A 15710-nucleotide genomic window follows, 5' to 3' on the forward strand; every position below is an offset into this window, starting at 1 on the left:
TTAAATATATATAAAAAAGGTATTATGATAATTATGTTAAATAGAGTTGAAAATTTAAGTAAAAAAATAGATCAAAATAAAGATAAATATGTTTACTTTTAAAATCGACAAGGATCCAATAAGTATTTAAAAAGAAAGAAAGAAAGAGGGTTACAATTTAATTTGATTAATTTCAAAATTGAAAAGGATCAAGTAAATATATACGATCGATATTTTATACATTGATAATATATCATTTTATGTATTATCATTGAATTAGATAATACTAAGTCATTATAAAATTTTAAGCTTAAATTCATTTAATTTTGTTTTGACGTGATATGATCTATATCGCCAGTAGTTTATAGAATTATATATTATCAAAACAGAATCAAAACTTAACGTTAGATATTATTTTGAAAAAGAATAACAGTTAGCATACCAAAATGAGACTAAAGTGATAATGGGTAGCTAAATACGTAGTTTCCCCTAAATTAAATGGTAGTTTAATTCGAGATTAAATTTAAAACTGAAAAGTGATAACTGAAAGTTAGAGGATCAAATTGTGATTACCGAACGCTGCGTTTTGGCTCGTTTATGCAACAAGTAGAGTGAAGAAGCAAGAAAAGGAGAATTGAATCATTGAGGCGGCGGTCTAATGGCGGAGAAATCTCAACCGGTCGTCTTACGGTATTGTCAAGTTTGCGGTTTGCCCCCGAATACTGCAAATTCGGACCCGATTTCGACAAAGGCAAGCCCTGGTTGATCCAAAACGTACCGGATCTTTACCCGGATCTCCTCAAAGGTAAACGCCATCGTGGAGTTAAAACTTGAAAATCGCAACCGATCTTTTGATTTTTTTGAATATTTTATTTAATTCAATTTAAATTTGCAGCTGCGAGTGCTAATGAAGCTGATAACGTTGCTGATCGGTTACAATCCACTGGCATCTCCTCTGCTGATACAGCTAAATTTATTTTGGATATGAATGTCAGATCTGATTTGAATTTTGTTTCTAGTTTCTTGTTGATTAAACTTAGTTTTGATAATAATTATTGAGAAAATAAATAAAAGAAACTATAAACGATTAATTTTGCAATAACATGTTTTTTTTTTGTGGTGATTTTGCTTAAATTTTCAATAGGATGTCATTCTTCACTCCTTTTTTCCTTGGTTGCAGGTGGTAGTTCAGAAGCTAAGCCAGAGGAAGTTAAGCGTCTTCCTGGTGGGAAAATTAAAAAGAAAGTACAATCAGTGACTCTTCTATGCATGAGAACATTACTCACATGAAATGGATTTTTATGTCATTCAGTGGATATATCAAGTTAGTTTAATAGAATTGAAAATTTGAGTTTTTTTTTCTTGTGTAGGAGAAGAAAGAAGTTATCATTGAAAAGGTTGTGCGTAACAAGCGCAAATGTATAACTACTGTAAAAGGCCTGGAACACTTCGGTGAGCCACATGCTAGTTTTTTGCTTTCTTAAGCGTAATTTGTGTCAATACTGACATCTCATGACCATGCTTAACTTGGTTCAGGTGTAAAATTAAGTGATGCTTCAAAGAAACTTGGAAAAAAGTTTGCTACTGGAGCGTCTGTTGTAAAGGTGCATTACACTGCAGAAAAGAGCTATTTAACTCTCTTTGTTGTAATATCTCATGATTTCATGCACTATTTTTTCAACTGATTGATTTCAGGGGCCAACTGATAAGGAACAGAAACCTGGCCTTATGTAATACTACTACCATTCTCTTTCCTTTTTAATGTGCTATGCTAAGTTGCGTCTATCCCCATTTCTTTCCTTTAACTTCAATGGTGAACTTCTTAGAGGCAGACTACTACTCTTATACCAATAAGTTCAGCCAAACTAGAATAAGCATGCATCATGCCTTGTAGATTAAGATAAATAAATAAAATCAGTCTTATCTCGATTTATGCCAAATGAAATTTGTATCCTATAATGCAGGCTATCCCTCATTATATAAGGACCCTGAGCCAAAATCATCTAGCATTGCAAGTTGCAACTACATTGGTCAATGTAAACTAAATGAGAAACCCTTTACTTTCTTTTCCATTTTCTCACAAAGTAAACGTGCCTCCAAGAAGGAAAACTATAGAAAAATGGTGCTGAAACTTTGCATTAGTTAATGTGCCATGCTCTATTCACATTGCTTGTCTCTATTGTTAATGGATGTACCTTTTACATGTAAACTTCGTGGCACCTGTATCACTGTTGAATTCTCTTAGAATTTATTTGTAAACGTCATTTTGACTTGTGATTTGTGGAAGATACAAAATTAAGCCTACTTTTGTTATTATATGTGTTTTTGAATCTTATTAAAAGACATAAAAGCATGGAAAGAGGAAACAGTGTTTTGAAGTCATCTGAAACCTTGATATAATGACTTGTTGAGTAATAGCAAAACCTATAATGTGCAGCCGATCTGGTGGGGGGCTTAAAGGCATAAATTTTTCATGTAATTATGTGTAGTTTGGAATTTTGTGCTAAGATAAACAAATAGTTTTCGTAAATGTTTTCAGAGTGCCATGGCTTAAAAAAATTATTGTTCTCTGAATATTTTCTTTAAAGAAGCAATTAGAAATTCATTTATTTTTCCCCCTTTTCTTTTATGAATCGACGATCAGAACTAACATTTGAACTTTTTAAACGAGTTCTTGAGAATCATGGACTCATGGTCATTGGTTACTTAGTAGTGGCAGAATAAAAACTTTTCTTTTTGATCAAGTTTGCAAGAAAGGCAGGGATGATATTCGTTGTTTTTTATATTTTTTTTTCTGGATAGGGTTATCTACATGCATACAGTTTTCTTCTACAAGATTATCGGACAGTTATCAAATTACATTAATTAACTAACTTTCATTTCCCCCTCTTCCTTAGGTCATGGAAACTTCAATTTTCTTTATTGAGGATGGAAAAAAGGTTCCAGCTGCTTGACTTTGAAAGCAAGGCTGAGACATGATAGGGATCACAGTATGCCTTTCAACTGTGAATGGGACTCTACAAGATGTATAATCCTATCAAATTCAGAAGTACCGATTTTCAAAATTCAACAGCCAGTATGACCTTTTCCTTCTTCAAGAGTCGTATTCTACTATTTTTTGCTGATACAGTATAAATTTTACAGTTGCAATGAACATGTATGTGCATTTAATCAACTGATGTGGTCTGTACAGTGGCAACTATAAATGGTGTACACTAGTTGCATTTAATACCAAGATGCTATTTTAATTTGTTCAGATGAACTTGCTTTTCCACTGTTCATTCAGCTCTTGCTTTTGGGCTTCTATGCTTTTACTTATATCAGTCTCTTTCGTGTATTATAATAGTTCTCTGTAAACCAAAAGGATTTCCATGTAGTTTCCTACCATTCTGTATTATACTCAGTTGGCAGCGATGCTATTGCAGACTCCTAGAGGTAGTGGGCTTGAGTAGACTTAGGCACGTAATGTCCTGCACATGTGGGTATAATTAATTTTTTTTTGAGGAAGGAGAGGTTAAGGGTAGTTTATGAAATGTATAAAAAAGGATTTGGCACTATTTGAAGATTTTGCACTCAGATTTAGGTATGATAATGTATCTAGAAACTAACTCTGTAACTGAAAATTTTATTTCTCCAAGTATATAGGAAGTGTGTTCAATATGTTATGATTGAAAAGTAGTTATGGGTCTGCCTCAGCCATTCGAGTAGCTAACCGATGGGCAATGTATATAAGTAAAGGTTTATCTGCACAAGTGGATATGGATACTCTCAATATGATATACAGATGGTAGCTACATGGATAGTCATTTTTGCGCGTATTTATAGGATGGTTTGATGGTGTTTTGGTTGGGGTTTTGTGTTATTTTCTTCTGCCTGTTTTGATGCTATCATGATGTTATATGTTCCAAATCTTAGCTTTCTTTGTAGATATACTCGAATCATGAATTCACGATGTTATAAGCTTGCGAATTGGATCGTGTCATATGCCGTAGGTTTATTGACAGAGAAGTCAATATCGTCTTTAAAGGGTAAGTTTGGTGTGTTAGGAGCTGTAAAGCTTTTAGGGTTTCATACAAACTTGATTTAAAACACAATATAACATTAATTTAATATCTATGAAATATTATAGTGTTTAAGAATGTTGGCAACTCTTGTTGCATAGTGCTAAACTGGTCATGTACTTCCAAATTTTTGATATGAAATTAAAATGTTTTAAAACTTAAAGGATTAATTTAACATAAAACTCATAGTTTGAGGATGAAATTAAAATATTCAAAATTTTAGGGATTAAATTGAAAAATGACAATTAACTCAGATTTTTCAAAAGTAATTAAAGAAGCGAAACTTTATTTTTAAAGAATAATAGGTGGGGTTTAGGAAATCTGCATTCCATGACTGACTCTTTTCAAACGAATCATGGGGAGGGATGACTTTGACCATTACTTTTCCATATTTTCTCAGGTTGGCTGGCTGGCCCGTTCCGCCTTTTATAGCTTTTGGATTAATTTGAATTTACTCCCTGTACAATATTAAATTTTGATTTGACATAATTTCATCCTATGTTAAAGACTCCACTCTTGGTTCAGTCGACCCAACCCTCTACTTTTATAATTATTACTATCAGGTCCAAATAGATAACATCATGAGTTATTATCGTTAAAAGTGATGAGATTGGAGTTTTAAAATCGTCTTAAATATTCAATCGAAGTGTAAGTTTATAGTCGAAGATTGTTTGATTGGACTTTCATGTAACCCTAACTGTACAATCGATAAAGGTAAAAGAACTTTGTGCAAGCACTTGAACAACAGCAACTAAACGCTGTTATCAATTTGGATAATATTAATGACCAAATTAATATAATATAGGGACTAAAAATGTAATTAGACCCTCCCCTAAAGACTTTTCCAAGCTCAGTCACCTAAATTTACCAGACGAACAATGAAGCTATTACAATATCGTTTCTTTTATAAAAACAATCAAACACCATGAAACTTAAACCAGCAGTATAGGGATCTCCCTAACTGCTAGTTTACCACAGAAAAAAAATACCATTTTGATTTCGCCATTCTTCATGGACGCCGTCTTCCACCTCGATGAAGCATCTCGTGCTGAATTCCTGCAGTTGCTAATGCAATCCACATGCTGCACTTATATTTGCCTCTGGTCTTTCTCACTGAAACAAGCAAACACCCATTGCAGCTGTTTACTCGGCTGGGATGGATGTTACAATAAAGAAAACAACCGGCCGATACCTTTGGGGTTGTTCCTGGAGTACCGACGATCAATATTTTATCTTCAAAACGATCAGTATGACAAATCTTGCTACAGATTTCAATCTTCTTTAAACCTGTTAAATTTGTCATTGATCTCTGCGGGATTTTCTCATTTTCTGTACTGCAGTGAGCTCGTTCCAGGATTTGCGTTCGGGAAGAATCAGCCTTACGTTGAGTTCGAGGAATCGGAGCTTCAAAACCGAGCATCACATCAGACACAAAGGCGGTTCTATCGGGTAAAGAACAATGCAAATCTCCCATGACATTAACTGAACAGTACTAGATTGTGGTTTTACATGAACTAGACTAACGTATCTTCTGTCTTTGATTACTGCAGGAAGCAGGGATCAAGGTTTGTTCTACTTCTCAAATCTTAAAACATGTCGTAAACGTTTAGATTCAGTTTGCTTTCGAGTTGGGTCGATTATAGTTTCGAAATTTTCGTGTCATTTCGATCTTATAATGGTTTTTGGATTGGGTCATTTTAAGTTTTCCATTCGGATTAACAATCTGATTCATATAATACTTTCTTATAGTTTTCAAGTTCGAGTCATTTAGATTCCTTTTATCTGATATATACCATCAAAATATTGCAGACGGCTGTATTTATGGCATGCAGGAGTGGAGAGATTGAATTAGGGTCATCAAGTGTGACACAAGTAAGTAAAATAATAAGTATACTAAATGTCATTGAATTGTACTTAAATTGTCATTTTGATTATTTAATTTAAAAAATATAAAATAATTATTAATTTTATCAAACTATTATTAATTGGTCATTAAGTTTATCGAACATTTACCCTTATTATAATATTACACTTATTATTTTATAACAGTTCGATAAATTTGATGATCATTTTATAATTTTTAAAAGTTTAATGATTAAAACAATCAATTATACATAATTGAGTAATCTATAGCGCACTTTACCCAATAAATTAATACTAATACTCCCCGTGTATTATAATGCCGCCATTCTATAATATATATATATATACGATGTATATATATATACGATGTATCACTCAACTTTATATTGTCTTATTAATTGCAGCTTAACATGGAGATGGAGATGAGAAGCTTCTTCTCCGGAGATTTCTGCAGACAATTGTCTCCGTTGGAAGATCAGCTTCCGCAATCGACCGATCCGAATCGGCCGTCATCGTCTTCGTCGTCGCTAAGGTCACTATCCACGAGCAGTCCGGATTCTTCTTTGATCTTCACCGTCCCGACCACTCACGAACCTTCTTCGTTCAACGATCCTCGCCAAGCCATGCAAGCCTTTTCTCGAATGCGGTGCAACGTCCGGCTACCGACGCTTGAGGGCGATAACAAGGCGATGACGAAGGCGATCCTGGCCGTCTTAACGTCTCCTTCCTCTTCTTCTGCTTCCTCCTCTTCGACTCCCCTTCAACGGAACCAGAATTTGCCATACAATTACCAGCTAAACCCCAATGCTAGTGCTTTTAAGCGCTATGCATCGACGTTTGGCGGTCCGACGACGACGCCGGCGAGGTCCAGTTTACGAGCTCAAGCTATGATGAAACGAGTGATTTTGTTTTATAGAAAATTCAATCTGGCGAGGCGGGAACAGCTGATCGGAAGCCGCCAGACTAGCAATCAGTTGCACCACATGATGTCGGAACGGAAAAGAAGAGAGAAACTCAATGAAAGTTTCACTGCATTGCGATCCCTTCTTCCTCCGGGCACCAAGGTACCTAAAGTGATTTATTTATGCTTAGGTCAAATGTGCTTCTAATCCCTGGAATTGGATGAATTTTTCACTTTAACCCTTATACTTAAAATGATTAAGACAAATTACACCATAGGTCATTGAACAATGCTTAAATGGTTAACACTATCGATGTCAATGATTAAACTAGAATTTTGAAATCCAAAGAGTATAGTTTAATATTTTATATAATTCAACCACGGGAATGAATATAAACTTTTGTGAAAGTACAAGGACTCGACCATTGATTTACAACATTACTTTTGGGCATTCATGTAGAGAGACAAAGCATCGGTGCTTATAAGTGCGAGGGAATACTTGGCTTCGTTGAAGGAACAAATAATGGAGCTTAGTAGGCAAAACCAATTGCTAGAAGCACAGCTTTTGCCATCCAAAGAAGCTGCCATGGAAGTTAATAGTTCATCGAGCGAGAGGGTAAATGTTGTCGTTATGCCTGTATCCGAATCCACATCCCAACAAAGACTCATCGATCTAAGAGTTAATGTCAGAGGAGAAGGGTCGATCGCGGATATCTTAATTCATCTACTTGAATTCTTGAAGCTTGATAGAAATGTGAAATTGAAGTCCGTTGAAGCTAACACTCGTTTATCGGAATTTGGTTCGGTTAATCTTGTTAACTTGAGACTCAGGATTGAGGTATGCAAATTCATCATATTTGAGGCATTGGTGGGTTGGGTTAAATTATTTCCATAATTTTTTCATTCGGATTTGGTATTTGAGTTCAAGGCATTGGTGTGGATTTAGGTCATTTTCTGATTCGGAATAGATTCAAGTAGATGACTTCTTATGGACGAATCGGACCATTCATATATTCATTTGTGCTACTTAGATTCAGAGGCGAAGCCATGAACAATTACATTTTTAGTCCCTCAACAAATAACTATTTAGTTTAAGTCATTTCAGCACAAAATTACAAGGCCTTTTGTTGATATATTTGTAGGGCAATGGATGGGATGAATCCACCTTCAAGGAAGCAGTGAGAAGACTAATCACAGACTTAGCACAGTGATTTAATACAATCCCATACGTTAATCACTTTAATCAGTGATCAAAACAATTTCTCTTGTAGTCAACAGCTTTGTCCTTTCTTTTGCTGTAAATTATATAATTTTGAATTTTGATCGGATTATTTTAGTGAATTTTTTGTTTCGATGCAACTTTTAACTAGATTAACGGCTACGATCGAATTCGATCATTACAGGTACGACAATATACAATTAATTTAATTTCAACGAGAGTAATAGTTGCAATTAGAATCGATCATTACAAGCATTCAACTATATAACTAACTTAGTAACTAGAATGGTGAAAAAACGGCATATATTGTACATATATAGGTGGAGAGAGTCGTTTAATTGAAACCAATTAATATCGTAACATTATAAATAATTATATTTAAATTTGAACAAAACAAGTATATATGATTCAATTTAAATCGAATTTCATAAACTTCACTTGACTCGTAAAAATTCCAAAAAATTTTGAATGAAAAAATGATACTCGTAAACACAACTAATTCATTTTTTCACTGGACTCAACTCGAATATTCACCCCTAATCATGCCATCAAAATGACTAAAATGAGAAAGTTGCCAAGGTAAGAGACTAGAGTGGATAAGAAAAAAGTTACGGGAGCATGTTGAAAGAAATTATCTAGTTTAGGGACTAAAACCTAATTTATACATATATACTATTAATAATAGTATTAGTAGGTCACTTGAATTGCCCGTACAGTTCAGTTGGTAGAGCGCAAGGATTTTAACCTTGTGGTCGTAGGATCGAATCACACGGTAGGCAATTCATAATTTTGACTGCCGGAGGTCTTCCACGGTAACTGCTCTCAACCTGGCGATCCTACCTCCCCTCACCCCATTACATATGGGAATAAGATCAACTAATTTTATAATTAGTAGGTCAAAATAACATGGTCTACATAAAATTCCACGGATTCTTTTGTACCATTCCAACAAAAATCTCAGTCAAAAGCGCCGTCTCAACAAACCACCACCAACCGGCCCCCCAAAAAGTAGAATAGAATATTGAATTTGGTCCATTCATATTGTAAATTTTATGGGTTATTTTGATTAGAATCATTTTATATTTTGATTAATTTTAGGTATGAATCGTTTGAAATATTTTAGATAAAATCATTTCATGTTCTAATCGTTTTAAATTTGGATAACTTCAGATTATATTTTTTTATGTATATTTAATTTGATTATTTTAGATTCAAGTGATGTCAAAATTAGATCATTGAATTTAGATTGATTTGAATTTTAAACAAATTTAAAATTTTGTTTTTTTGTAATAAAATCAAGTTGATCTGAGTTTTAAATTCAGATCGAAATTGATGATGAAGGGTAGTATGGCAATAATTCAATAGGGTTGATAGTCTTGGAAAGTAAAGTTGTGTTGATATTAGACCAACTTTGAATGCATATTTAAACGTTTTATTATATGGTTTCTTACTCATTCAATCAAAGGGGAGATAACAAGTAAGGGTCGCTTTCATAGCCTCCTTTTCATCCATAAAATTGCAGTCAATTTGTCGGACACATTCATTTAGTCATACATTTAGAAAATAAACTATCTATTTACATATCAATTGTCTAAAACAACTTGTTATTTGTCGGATCATTCAATTGAATTTTTAATTTAATTTAATATAATTGTTATTTTAACATCTAAACATACGTAAATTCAAGCACACTTAAGAAGTTTTTAATTAATAAAAGGAGAAAGGAGAAACAGTTGATTACGTTGATGGATTGAGGAAGCAGCTTTCCTAAGAAATTTTTATAGGATAAAGTATACAGCAGGTCATTACATCATGTTCAAATGATTATTTTAATCATTGAACTTTTAAAAATTATTAAATAGTCATCAAATTTATTAAATTTTCATGATTATTATTAATTATAATTTTAATAACTAAAATAATTATTTGAACGTAAACCAATGATCTCTTCAATATTTTATGGATTAATATAAGTCCAGCCCCACTACAGATAACGAGTCCAGGTTATTGAAGGAGGTGAAAAGGTTCAGAATCTAATACTATACTGAATGTGAAACAGAATGATGATTTGAACACATGGTGTCTGATTGGTTTCGGTCAACATTTTATAATGAGTGGCTCAAAAACATTTAATTTTTGTTTCTAGAACTTGATTTGATCCGAGACTTGTAATTGTGTATCACTGACCAGTCTTCCTCTATTCATTCTTCTGGGTTTTTCTACATCATTCATCATTCTCATTTTGTCCTTTAGAATTTGTAAACAACTCATATTTATACAAGACCATTTACTTTGGATTAACCTGAAATCAAATTAAATTAATATGTGTATAACTGTGAATATTCTTTCAAATCAATAAAATAAATTAAATTAATGAATTTGACAAGTGTCATTTTATTATTTAGAATTTAATATAAAGAAAAAAAAATTATTAATCAAATAGTTAAACTTCATATCCATCTTTTTTACTTTAAATCTTAATAATTTCATCAATAAAATTATCATTTCTTAATTTTATCCTTCATACCACCAAAGCTTTAAACTTTACTTAACAAGTATTTTTTAATTTTTTATATAAAACTAGATATACTTATTTAAATTAATTATAATATTTATTTATTTCAATTTATACTTCATCATATTCTTTTTTATGTAATAAATATTTATAATATTATTTAATAAATTAAATATTATATAATATATTTATAATATTATTTCTTTAAAAAATAATTTTAAAGATAAAATATTGACAGGAATACAAAAAAGTATACAAAAAAAAAAACAATAAGAATATACTTTCAAAGAGTTGCAATATAAAATGTCTATTAAAAAACTCAACTTAAATATTAATTTAAATACAAATGTTTATGTATTGATATTCATATACATTTTATCTTACAAATAGAGCAGCATTTCAACAAACCATTTGGGCCTTTAACAAGGGAAAAACCAACGAACATCATCTTGAACCAAGGAGAAAATTAAAGGGGGGGGGGAATTAACCGTAGGGGCTGGCACGAAATTAAAAGAAATCTACGCAGATGCCACAGAATGATTGATGACAAAGCTATCATAAGATGAACACTATGCAGACGTAAATATATAAACAAACGCAAGCTTTTATGTTTGAAGTCGTGAATTTAAAAAATTATATTAAAAATTTGTGGTATAAAATTAGATCATCAATAAAAAATATAAAAATATAAAATAAACTATATGAGAATATAAAATTTCCAAAGGATACAACCGCATCTCCGAGCACTCTCTTAGTCCATTCCTAGACAGATATACTCGAGTTACTGGTAACATTCACATGGAGAAAATGTCAACATATCTACTGACTAGGAGACCACATCCTAGTAAAAACAAACCAAAAAGGGAAAAAGAAGGGTTCTCCACAGAGTTTCAAATCGCGGTCGCGTTTTTAGTTATTTCGGATTTACCGTGATTGCGGTCGTCGCGGACGCTATTGCGGCCGTCGCGGGTAACTCAGACAGCGGCGAAACCGATATATCGCGGACGAAATCGCGATCGCGGACCGTTTTTTGAAACTTACAAACCAATCATATTCATGGTTTGCCATAAGTTTGTAAAAAAATAACCATCAAAACTATGTAAACAACCTTACCCCTTCTTTTCCTTTTGACATATTACATAGACTGCAGCAACATTTTCATGGAATGAAAAATTAGTGTTCACTTAAAAATTTGGAAGGGTAATAAGACGAATTATCACATACCTTCTTTAGTGCTTACTTCCTTCATCATCCTCGTCCTCGTCGTCATCTTCATTTCCATCATCTTCATCGTTATCCTCTATCTCTACTCATCTCGCTGAATAGCTTCTCCTGTAAACCGTGACAAAGCATGTGGAATAATCTTGTCTCGAATTGTTGATCTACACAAATGAACAGATAGAATAAGACCCAAAATATCAGTTTGATAAATATATAGAGCTCATTAGAAGCTTGAAGAGATCTCCAAACTCGAAAGAGCCTATAACTAGAGTAAGCTTGGAAAGAGAACACACCCTATGTCATAGTCTTGTTCCATTAGATTTTGAAGCTCTTCAGCATGTGCAAGAAAGAGAAAACGATTTGAAAAACAAAAGTAGCGAATCAATCATCAAAATTTATATTGCTATTTTGAGGTTGCCCATACGGTATCTTCATCAATCCCTTCATCATCATCATCGGGAACTTTAGGAGGATTGAAGAAGTTGAAGAAACTTTCACAATCTTCTGTTTTAGTGATTGGCTTGGCATTCTTTGATCCCTTCTTAGGGCATCTCCAATGCTGCGCTGCATTGGAGATTTTCGCCAAAGTAGAGATGAAAAATGCCTCCGGTGCTGCGCCATTTTGAAGATAGCTACAGTACCACGCTACATCTAGCGTGATACTGTAGCAACGCTACAAATTCCTTTTTTTTCCTTTTTTTTAGGATTAAAATAGATTAAAATATATTAACTTAGATTGAAGTAGATTAAATTGTAAGATAGATAAAAATATATTGAAATTAGATAAATAAATATACTAATTTTTTGAAACATAAAAATACAACAAACATAAAAATATAGAATTTTTTAATGATTAAATTAGATTAAAGTAGATTAAATTAGATTAAAGATAGATTAAATTGTAACATAGATAAAAATACATTGAAATTAGAATTTTTTTATTTATTTGTATTTTCGCAATATTATTTATAAATATTTTATTTAAACTTTTTATCTTGATATTTTTTAGATATGTATATGTTTTATTTTATATTTTCAAAATCAATATTATAATAATTAAATATTGTGAATAAAATAGAGTTAATGGTAATGTAGAGATAGCGTTGGAGATGAATTACTGTTTCATCTCTAGCGTAGAGATAAAGATGCGCTGGAGTAGAGATGAGGACCGGAGAATAGATGGCCTTAGGCAAACCTTGGCATATAAGGGGTGATATAATGTCTGATATTCAGCTTCAAGTGCTTCCCTCTCGTCAAAAAATGTAGCCTCTAATTCATCATGTTTGACCCTATTGAAGAAATAAAAATGAACCTCTTGTCAAAAATGAGCTCTCTCTCTTCCAGATTCCAACCATATTGAATTTCGAATAAACTAAAATTAGATTACAACAATCTAATCCACATCTAGATGAGAACAAGAGAGTAAATGTAAAGCATGAACTCAAAGCAAACAGAACCAAAATTGAGTAATCTTAAACATCCAAAGAGGCTCGAGCTCATTGGTTATGAAACTAAATCGGAACCTAAAATCAATCATTGAGTAAAAAAAAAAAACACACACACAAGCAATGTCGTAAAAAAGAAAGTACCTGGTTTCCTCTAAGAATCTCCACACGCTTCCTGACATTCGGAGAGAGGGGCTCTCTAGCAAATCAGTGTTTTCCCAAGCAAGACTCGGAAGTTTATTCTGAAAATAAAAACAGTAAATCAAAGAAAATGATAAAAGAAAGAAAGAAAGAAAGAAAGAAAGAAGAGAAATCATCGACCTTGTGAGCATTGATGAGATTGGCTCGAGCTTCCCCGTTAAGAACTAAAACCAAATTAAGGGGGGAAAGAAACAAAAATGCGTCATAGAGTGAAGCGAAACGGGGTAGGGTTTAAGAGGATCAAAATGATTTTTATCATCGGTGACATCGATTTTGAAGGATTTTTTATTTTTATTTGTTTTTGCTTTTGTTTTTAATAAATGAGAAAGCGCTAAAACTCTAGATGTCAAGGAATTGGAGCGAAAAGGGGAGTTTTGATATATATATGTATGTATGTATATATTGCATTTGTGATTCCTTCTCTTCTTGTTCTGTTTTATTTTAGTTATTGATTTTGAAAAAAAATAATTTTATAAGTCGTGATATCAAGATAGTAACGGATTTAAAAATTAAAAAATGAGTATGTAAATTTTTTATTCTTTCTTCTTCTTTTAATATATTAAACTATACAATTTATCTAAAATAATAGGTATGTTACATTCGCATCTGAATATAGATTTGTCTTATTTTAGTCAATAAATTATTAATTTCTATTAGTTTGATGACGTGATAAATTAAAATATGACTTTTTTAAAATTTAACTTAGAAACTTTTAAAAGTGTCAATTATTTCTTCATCTTTAAACAATAAAATCTAAAATGTTTTTTTAAAGAAATATTTTCTCTAACTCTAACCTTAATCTCGATTCTTATTCTCGTTGTAATTGTTCGTGTTGTCTCTAACAAAAAAAAATCTGATAAAGTTATAAGTAATCTCGACAATCACAACTCCATTCACTAATTCGTTAAGTACATTAGCGTTATCTTTTTCGTTCGTCTGTAAGTTTCCAAACAGTTGTTGAAAAATCCCTTAACACTCTATTTCATCACATCATGCGTCGTCCTTTTATTTTAATACCGAAATCGGCAAGCTCCTCTACTTCTCCGTTTCATAATTGTGCCCTTCTGCTTCCATGATTCATTGTTCATTGAAGTCAAAATCCAAATTTCAACATTGTTATACTCTCTTCAACATTTTTTGTTGTACTTTTTCTCATTCGTCCTTCTCAAAGCAATTAATCCCATCTTCGTCATTTGTAGACAAAGGTTAGCTCACTGTAGTAATATGAGACAGATACACAATTGTATATTATAAATGAATTTTTAAAATTTTAATAGAATAAAATTTCTAAAATTATAAAAAAAAATTATCAATACAAAATATACAAAATTTTAAAATATATATTAAATTGTAATTTTCAAGAGACGGGTAACAATGAGAATGAGAATTAAGATTAGAGGATAAACCCTTTTAGAATAAAGAGAGTTTAAGTTATTTTAAAAAGATATCAGAATAAATTTTAGAATAATTAGCCTAGATTGATTTAAATGATAAGGAATTTAATTATCGTTATAGTAAAGTTTTAAGTTTGAATTTTTTATATAAAAAAAATCCTATTGAGAGATCTTAAAATTGAGAGGGCAATTAAAATTAATTTTAAAAATTAATTTTAATTTTTATATTTGTATTAACATTGTATATCATCAAATTAGAAGATAAGGTATAATTTTTTTGCCACGTGATTAAGTTTTTTTCTTAAAAAAAGTTAAGTTAATAATGTATAAACAAATACTGTCTTAATTTATTTATTTTCCTTAGACTAAAAGTAGAGGAGTAGGTTATGCCACGTTATTCATTGGCCCAACTGCCATTATGTCACCGGTGCTACCTGTACGGCTCCCGTTTTCCCAATATGAAATGGATTATGGTGAATAATGTTAACAGTTTAATATTAACATTTACGATAAAATAATATTTTAATTAATATTTTATTAAAAGTATTAAAAATAATAATATTATTAAAAAATATTTTCGATAATATTTTTTTAATCATATATTAAAACTGCTGTACATGATATATTCGAATATGATTACAGGTCAAAGCTTTTATTATTGGCCCAAAACAATAAAGCTCATACCTTTCTCTGCGTTCCTGGTAACGTGGCGCGGCGTTATTGGATAGATTTCACCAGAACATAGAGTGCACGATAGTTTTCTTGGATAGGAAGCGATGACGAAATTAATTATTTTCTTCGATTCTTTCAAAAAGAAATTGGACACTTTAACGGACGAGAAGCCCAACACGTGGCTATCATGCAGAAGGGAATAACATAATTTTGTAAGGACCGCACGATCGTATTCATCT

General features: G+C 31.9%; 1 protein-coding gene and 1 pseudogene across 1 annotated transcript; both read left to right on the plus strand.

Moving 5' to 3' along the window:
* The first annotated feature begins 622 nt into the window (after nucleotides 1-622).
* LOC120150038 lies at nucleotides 623-3254 on the plus strand (annotated as a pseudogene).
* Nucleotides 3255-5038: 1784 nt separating this feature from the next.
* Nucleotides 5039-8066, plus strand: LOC120150039 (putative transcription factor bHLH041). Its single transcript, XM_039162738.1, has 7 exons — nucleotides 5039-5287; nucleotides 5381-5489; nucleotides 5591-5605; nucleotides 5850-5912; nucleotides 6308-6967; nucleotides 7265-7642; nucleotides 7947-8066. The coding sequence occupies exons 1-7, from the start codon at nucleotides 5052-5054 to the stop codon at nucleotides 8013-8015; spliced, it is 1530 nt and encodes a 509-aa protein (XP_039018669.1). The 5' UTR covers nucleotides 5039-5051; the 3' UTR covers nucleotides 8016-8066.
* The last annotated feature ends 7644 nt before the right edge of the window (nucleotides 8067-15710 follow it).

The sequence above is a fragment of the Hibiscus syriacus genome, unplaced genomic scaffold (genome assembly GCF_006381635.1).
Source record: "Hibiscus syriacus cultivar Baekdansim isolate YM2019G1 unplaced genomic scaffold, ASM638163v2 tig00111013_pilon, whole genome shotgun sequence".
Taxonomy (NCBI): domain Eukaryota; kingdom Viridiplantae; phylum Streptophyta; class Magnoliopsida; order Malvales; family Malvaceae; genus Hibiscus; species Hibiscus syriacus.

Bases quoted from the DNA above. Each gene is read 5' to 3' on its own strand.
- LOC120150039 (XM_039162738.1), top strand. From the start codon at position 5,052: ATGGACGCCGTCTTCCACCTCGATGAAGCATCTCGTGCTGAATTCCTG. The intron at 5,288-5,380 runs GTATGACAAATC...TCTGTACTGCAG, and splicing joins TTTTATCTTCAAAACGATCA to TGAGCTCGTTCCAGGATTTG. The intron at 6,968-7,264 runs GTACCTAAAGTG...GCATTCATGTAG, and splicing joins TTCTTCCTCCGGGCACCAAG to AGAGACAAAGCATCGGTGCT.